The sequence below is a fragment of the Arachis duranensis genome, chromosome 7 (genome assembly GCF_000817695.3).
Source record: "Arachis duranensis cultivar V14167 chromosome 7, aradu.V14167.gnm2.J7QH, whole genome shotgun sequence".
Lineage (NCBI taxonomy): Eukaryota > Viridiplantae > Streptophyta > Magnoliopsida > Fabales > Fabaceae > Arachis > Arachis duranensis.
Genome location: NC_029778.3, coordinates 78,097,168 through 78,104,110, shown reverse-complemented (window position 1 = coordinate 78,104,110; position 6,943 = coordinate 78,097,168). Strand labels below are relative to the sequence as shown.

At 31.8% G+C, this 6,943-nt stretch overlaps 1 protein-coding gene and 1 non-coding gene across 2 annotated transcripts; both read right to left on the bottom strand.

Annotated features, from left to right (window-relative positions):
* Nucleotides 1–1,556: 1,556 nt before the first annotated feature.
* On the bottom strand, nt 1,557–1,629 carry TRNAF-GAA (transfer RNA phenylalanine (anticodon GAA)). The gene has a single exon. It is a non-coding gene; the product is annotated as a tRNA-Phe (tRNA).
* A 1,201-nt stretch (nt 1,630–2,830) lies between these two features.
* Nucleotides 2,831–6,439, bottom strand: LOC107459882 (uncharacterized). Its single transcript, XM_052251668.1, has 10 exons — nt 6,288–6,439; nt 5,443–5,540; nt 5,071–5,185; nt 4,203–4,239; nt 3,970–4,039; nt 3,791–3,895; nt 3,559–3,709; nt 3,387–3,469; nt 3,277–3,309; nt 2,831–3,224 (listed from the first exon to the last, which is right to left on the bottom strand). Exons 2-10 carry the CDS (start codon nt 5,471–5,473, stop codon nt 3,091–3,093), a joined length of 759 nt encoding a protein of 252 aa, XP_052107628.1. The 5' UTR covers nt 5,474–5,540; nt 6,288–6,439; the 3' UTR covers nt 2,831–3,090.
* Between the last annotated feature and the right edge of the window lie 504 nt (nt 6,440–6,943).

Here is a 6,943-nt window from a genome sequence, read left to right as displayed (position 1 = left end):
TACAAATGAGTTAAATCAATATTTCTATTTATTTTTCTTTTTTATTTTACTAACAAAGTTTCTTTAAACATTCTTTTTAACTCGTTTTTATATGGATTCTCACGCGGAGTTATCTTCAGTTAGTCAATTCTGCATCTTATCATGCTTAAAAACCAACTCTAAACTACAACTTCTTCTTCTACCACTACTACTACTACGGCCAAAAACCAATGCTGCATCTGCATCTCGAGAAGCAGCCCTATCTTTTCCTGAAGGAAGCACTGCAGATCGAGCCACATTCATGCCTTATATTAAAATGAACAGTTTTAATATATTATAAATTATACTTCAAATAATATCTATATACTTTTAAATTTTAATACATGACGTAGACTATCATTACTAATAAAACAAAATTTTATATATACAAATTAGATATATTGTTTTTTTATGATTATAACATTTCAAGAAAAAAGACACAATACTAAAACAATCCATTATTTATGTTGATAAACAAAATCAATACAAAATATCAATTTAGTTTTAAACTTCTTTATAATAGCAAATAAAATTTAGGACTTGCTTGAATGCTATTTTTAGAAAAGATCTTTTTTTTAATAATATTTTTTTAAAAGATATTTTACAAAAATAAAAGTGATTTATATTTGGATATCTCATGTAAAAAGATCTTTTTATCTATCAATTATATTTGGATAAAATAAAATAAAAATATTTTTGTTTATTTATTATGTGAAAAATATTTTTTAAGTAAAAAGATCTTTTAAAAAAATATATAAATTGTAATTTTTCAAAAATGATGTTTTTATTTTTATTTTTATTTTTATAGTTTTTTTACTTTTATTCTTACTATTAAAAATTTATCAAACACACTAAAAAATTAGAAAAATCTTTTTTATTGAAAAATGATATTATTTTTATAGATTTAATGACTCTCAAACAAACACTTAGGCCCAATATCAAATTTCAAGGTGTTTTGAAGCCTGCAAATTAATGACAACAATTAAAAATGTTAAAAATATATCTATATTATTAGATTAGAGAAAATGAGACCTCAAGTAGATAGATGTACCTGTATGTGACATTATCCCATATTTTGACAGTAGAATCCTCTGAAGCTGTTATTATAATAGGAAGCTCAGGATGAGAGCACACTGCTGTGACATTGTTTCCATGTCCTTCAAGTGTTTGTACAGAGTTTTTAGAATGATAATCCCACACTTTTGCAGTGTAATCATCAGAACCACTTATAAGATATTCTTTATCATTGCTTATGAAGTAATCAGCACAATTCACTCCTTTCAAGTGTCCCTCCAGGGTCAGGGTTCACTTTTTTACATATTCTATTTAATTTAATGTTATAGACATAAACATATACCGGGAACATACACCTATTCTTTACTCATCTAGTAAACATCTCCAGACACCTAGATGGATAAATTAATATGTATCAACATCCGATAAAAAAGAATACGTATCTATTATTCACAATCCATATTCCTATTTCATTTTAATGAATATAGATTATGGATAAAAGATACTCATACAAATTCATCATGTGCCAGGAACCAGATTTGAACTGGTGACACGAGGATTTTCAGTCCTCTGCTCTACCAGCTGAGCTATCCCGACCTCTCTTGAGGCATCATATTAATCTTATTAGATTACTTAAATATATGTCAATAACTCCATATCAACTAAAAACAAGACAAAAAAAAATTCTAATTAGAATATATATTATTATTATTAGCATATAAAAAAAAATTCTAATTAGAATATATATTATTATTATTAACATATATATATAAGAATATATTATTCTTATTCCATAGTCCAAATAGATTCCAATGTATTCCAATACATATTCCAAACAAATACTTATGATTGTTGATTGTGATAAGAAAAAGAAAGAAAAACTCTACTCGAATCCATTTGTGAAAGACTATACTAAATAAGACACATAACGAATTTCCAAAATTGAAAAAAAAAACTAACATATGGGAAAAAGAATTAGAGAGTTAAGCAGGTCTTTTGGGGATAGAGGGACTTGAACCCTCACGATTTCTTAAGTCGACGGATTTTCCTCTTCCTATAAATTTCATTGTTGTCGAGATTGACATGTAGAATGAGACTCTATCTTTATTCTCGTCCGATTAATCAGTTCTTCAGAGGATCTATCAGACTAGGATGGAGTGAATAAATTGATCAGTTAATATGAATATTCAATTATTTTTGGAGCAAAGGAATCAACACTCCAAATCTACAAATGAAGACACAATGGAATCAAAGTGTTAACCACTAATGAGTTGATTAGAGTAATACAAAAACATTTTTCTTGTCTTTTTATCTGTATTATTCTCTAACCAGGTTTGTATTTTTAATATATTTTTATTTTGATTTGATTAGAGAACTAATAATTATCAAAAGTACTATTTATACACCAAAATTGGTCACTAATGTATTTGTATATAAATACATGTGTGGTTTAATTTATTTTCAATATGTGTTTGTATTCCAACATGTATTTTATACTGTTGACTGATTTTGGTGGCTGATTTTGATGAACACGTAAGGTAGTCGAATAATTATACCTTTAAAGTCCCATCAAGGGATGCACTAGCAAAGATAGATGGATCCTTGGGGTTAAATGCTACACTCATCACATAATGTGAGTGTCCTTGAAAGGTTTTAAGACAAGCCCAACCCTTCTTCCAATCCCACAATTTTAGAACATTGTCATCAGAAGCTGACACAATTTTAAACTGATTTTTGTGTAAGAAAACGCAAGAAACATTGTTACAATAATTAAAACTGCAAATCTCTTACAATCATTAAAATTTAAACTACAAAGCTCTCCCATAAGATAATACAAGTGTCCAAGTGTCTAGGCTCTAGAATAATAATAGTTAGAGAAATACATAGAAAAACACATTGATAACTCTTATTGCTGCTCAGGAACAAGACAAAAAGGGACCCCAGAAAATGAAATCTCTCCTACATACATATATATATATATATATCTATACCCCAAGAACCGTTGCCATGATCTATATCTACTTGTGCTTATGCTTTGTGCATCTCCATACAAACTTGTTATGGAGATCCCTCAAGGCCTAGCTTGGAGTTAAGCCAGTTGCATACCTCATCCATCTCTCTTGGAACTGTATAGTGACCAATCCTGCACAAACACACAACCAACAACTCAGATACATAGATAGTTGCTTTAACTTAAAACTCAAACTTGTGTTGTGTCTCATTTTTGCTATAAAATCAACTTACCCACTCCATATTTGCATGGAACTACATCATCACCTGCAAAATGAAACTTAATGATGCACACATTTGCTTTTACTTGAACCTCTAGAATTATAGTCAATAATGATGCTTACATATTCCATGACACAGCAACATGGGTAATGAAGCAGCTCGCCTTCTTGATTCATGTGACACTTCTATTTTGTTCCTTAAGCTCCTACAGTGACAAGTAACAAGTTTCAATCACAAAAAACCAAAAAAAAAGATATTATTGTTCTTGATTCAAATAATTTTATAATAATATACCTTGAGCCTGGAAGCCAGCCACTTAGTCCAACAACAGCTCTTAAGTTGACAGGGTATGGGATGCCATTTCCATACCTTCCCATAGCAAAACATGTTGCAGAGTAAAGTGCTATTGCTGCACCCATACTGAACCCTCCTATTCCAACTTTCACTGTCACATCAATGAAAAATTCATCAGCAAAATGAATCAATTCTCAACTTGGCAATTATTTAGGCCTGGAAAATTTGTTACCATCAGCTGGTTCTGTTGACAGCAAGTTAGCTATGTGTGCTGCTGAGGCATCTAAACCTTCCCAATCATCTGGACCCTCTTCTGAGAGTTCTCCCACATCAAACCCTGTTCAATAATTTTCTATCAGCATGTTACTTATCAGTAGAAAAGATTAGCAGTAGATAAGGATTTGTGATTACATGCAGTGCAAGGAAAGCCTCCAAGTATGGCCACAGGACGGGTAGGAGCAGTTGGGCAAATCCATTTTATCTGCACCATATCATATCATAAGATTAAGAAACATTTTATGATATGATATTATATTATATAATAGTACTTATCTAAATATTATAGGCACCTAGCTAGGGAGAGTATTATACTAGAGAAGCAATTAAGAAATTCTCAAATGGAGTGAAGGAATAAATATTCTTACATTTGGAAGTGGAAGAGATTCCAGGAGCTGAGATGAGCTGCAAACAAAACAAACTCAAATTCAGGAAATCACAAGTTTCCTTACATAAGTTACTACTCAAACTCAGCCATGCATTTATGCTTCATTTTCAATAGTTATTAGAGAATAATTCTAGAATTTATCAACTGCCCTTCATAGAAATATATTCTTCTGTCAAAAGTGATGTATAGTTGTTCATTTTTGATCCAGAAACAAGTTAAGTGAGGCTGTGGTCCCCTAGTTGAGAATTTAGTATATACTCTTGTTAATCTCGAACTTCCAAAATCAAAATCACAACAAACCACCACTTTCTTTAGCAGAATTTATTCCATATATGCAGAATCTCAACATTGAAAACCCTCATTAGGGAAAATTCAATTCTGATTTCCACTCATATATTTAGACATTCTTGCTCTCAAAAGTTTCATCCTTTATTTACGGATCATGTACTTGAAACAAAGAAAAGAATGAAGCTGAACAGAAAAAGAACAAAAATAGGACAAGATTCTTGCATTGGAAAGTTGTGAATTTTAGATCCAGAGTACATATAAACCCCTTGAGCTCCTTAACCAAAAATAATTTAGTTTGCAGAAAGTTAACAATTAATATATTTATGAAGAGGTTTTATATCTATTTTTTTCTCCTTTTCTTAACACTCAAATAGTATTTCTACACTTATCAACTGTATACTTTTTTGAAAGAAAAACAAAAAAAGAGCTTGGGACAGAAAAAAGGTCATTAGAAAACATCAAAAGGTTGAACAAAGAAAGGATTCACGTACGAAAAGTATAATACAGAACTGAAAAATTGGGAGTTATCATGACATATAACAAGGTTATGGCATCCATACCTCAAACCATTATCACCAAGACCATGCAGCCATACTATGGTGGCTTGGTGTTTTCCTTTTGGCCTCACTACATGTGTCTTCCCGAACTCAAAAGTTCTTCGAGCAGTTCGGCTACCTGCAATTGTAAGCCAGAAAGATACTACTTAATGGCATATCAAGTTTGAACTTTGAAGAGTGGGAAACAAGTCATGATAATATTTCAAATGGACAAAGAAAATCATGATCAAAGTTAAACAATGCAGCAACTGCAAGGCAGAAATAAACACATGTAACTATCTTAAATATAACAATCTGCAAAGTAACCTGCTGAATTTCATGCAAAGTGCAAGGAAGAATAAAGGAGTATGAGGAGGAAGGAGCAAAGGAAGAAACCTGAACCCATGTAAGGATGTCCATAGCTCATTTTTGGTGTCCAAAGCAGTGACAGCTACTACTACAACTCTACGAGTGCAATGAGTATGAAGAGTGTTCTGCAATGAAGAAAATGAAAGGATGGTGAGGCCTATTTTATACCAAGAATGGCATGGTGGAGTTTGGAATAAAATAAACGTGTGAATATGCACTGGCATGCCATGTATGCAATGCAATGCAATGCACTGCGCCTTGCAACCGCCTAGAAAGGGTATCCATGAAAAGGAGAGAGGGGAAAAGACAAAGACAAAAGCAAATGAACTTTTATGAGCAAAGAGAATCTAAGCAGAGCAAAGCACAATCATCCATTCTCCTAAACCGCACAGCTAGGAGAGAGTCTCAAAACACAGAGAATCTATGCCTTGTGGGCAGTGGCCACAAAATAAAGCAATACAAACCACTATAAGCAACTCAAGAATATTACTGAAAACATGAAGGAATAACCTAAGTTTGTAAAAAAGAAAAATATCTTTTCACAATCATTTGTTTATGAATTTCTGCATGACTGATGGATACCCATTAACCTCAAAACCAAAGCTTTTTTTTTTTTTTTCAACTTTTTATTTTCCCTGCTCAAATTGTCAAAGAAAGAAGTAAAGCAATGGAAACCACCAAGAATTTGCAGCTGCAAAAGGAAGCTGAGCTTCTTGGTATTTTCCCTTAGCTTTTTTTTTTTATTTTTCTCTTGCTCTCAGGTCTTAACACATGGCAGTAGTAATAGCATAACAACCAAGCTCACTAACCTGAACTAGAACTTGCAATTTGAATTGACAACAATGAAAAGCATGTAAGCTTTTTAATCTAACCTTGTTCCTCTATTTTGCTTTCTGACTTGCAATTAAACTTGGTATGGAAAGCTCACACCCCACTTGAAGAAAAGTCTTGTTTGTTTATACTCATGAGAAACAGCATGTGTCCAAATGCTAGTAGACCTTCCCTCTTATGCATAGTGACAAAATTAAAATAAAATAACTTAACTAACCTTCTCTTTTAACACACTAAGGTGAAAAATAACCTCCTAAAATTAAAGTCTTCAAGTGTTTATAGACCGGTTATTTGTTTAGAAGAAAAACAAAAGAAGATAGAAAATAAAAACTATATATGCAAAGGGAATCTATATATGCAAAGGCCATTGTTTTTATCAAATTTGTGTGGCATTATTAGCAGATTTTCTGCAAAATCTTTAGCTTTGTCAGTTAGAAAGGGATTTAGTGGACTCCAACTTGAAATATATCCCACTATCCAAGTTCTTTTAATTGGTTTTTATGTTATGGTGGTGGATTTTCCTGTTTTTTCTGTCTCCAAGTTGTGCTGATATATTTGTTTGCATTGCAGGTTTGATTCTCACAGTAATAATGAATGTATCAAATATGTAATTTATATTGCAAAGTGAAAAGTGGAGCTGGCATATATCCCAGCCTCAATCCAACAAGATAAAAATTTGAGAGGTATACAGAGGTAG

What these genes read in the sequence shown, in the direction of transcription:
- LOC107459882 (XM_052251668.1), bottom strand. Translation starts at nt 5,473, where the DNA reads ATGAGCTATGGACATCCTTACATGGGTTCAG. An exon ending in CTTGGTGATAATGGTTTGAG is followed by an intron (nt 4,240 to 5,070) that starts GTATGGATGCCA and finishes TTTTGTTTGCAG; the next exon opens with CTCATCTCAGCTCCTGGAAT. An exon ending in GGCTGGCTTCCAGGCTCAAG is followed by an intron (nt 3,470 to 3,558) that starts GTATATTATTAT and finishes TTGTCACTGTAG; the next exon opens with GAGCTTAAGGAACAAAATAG.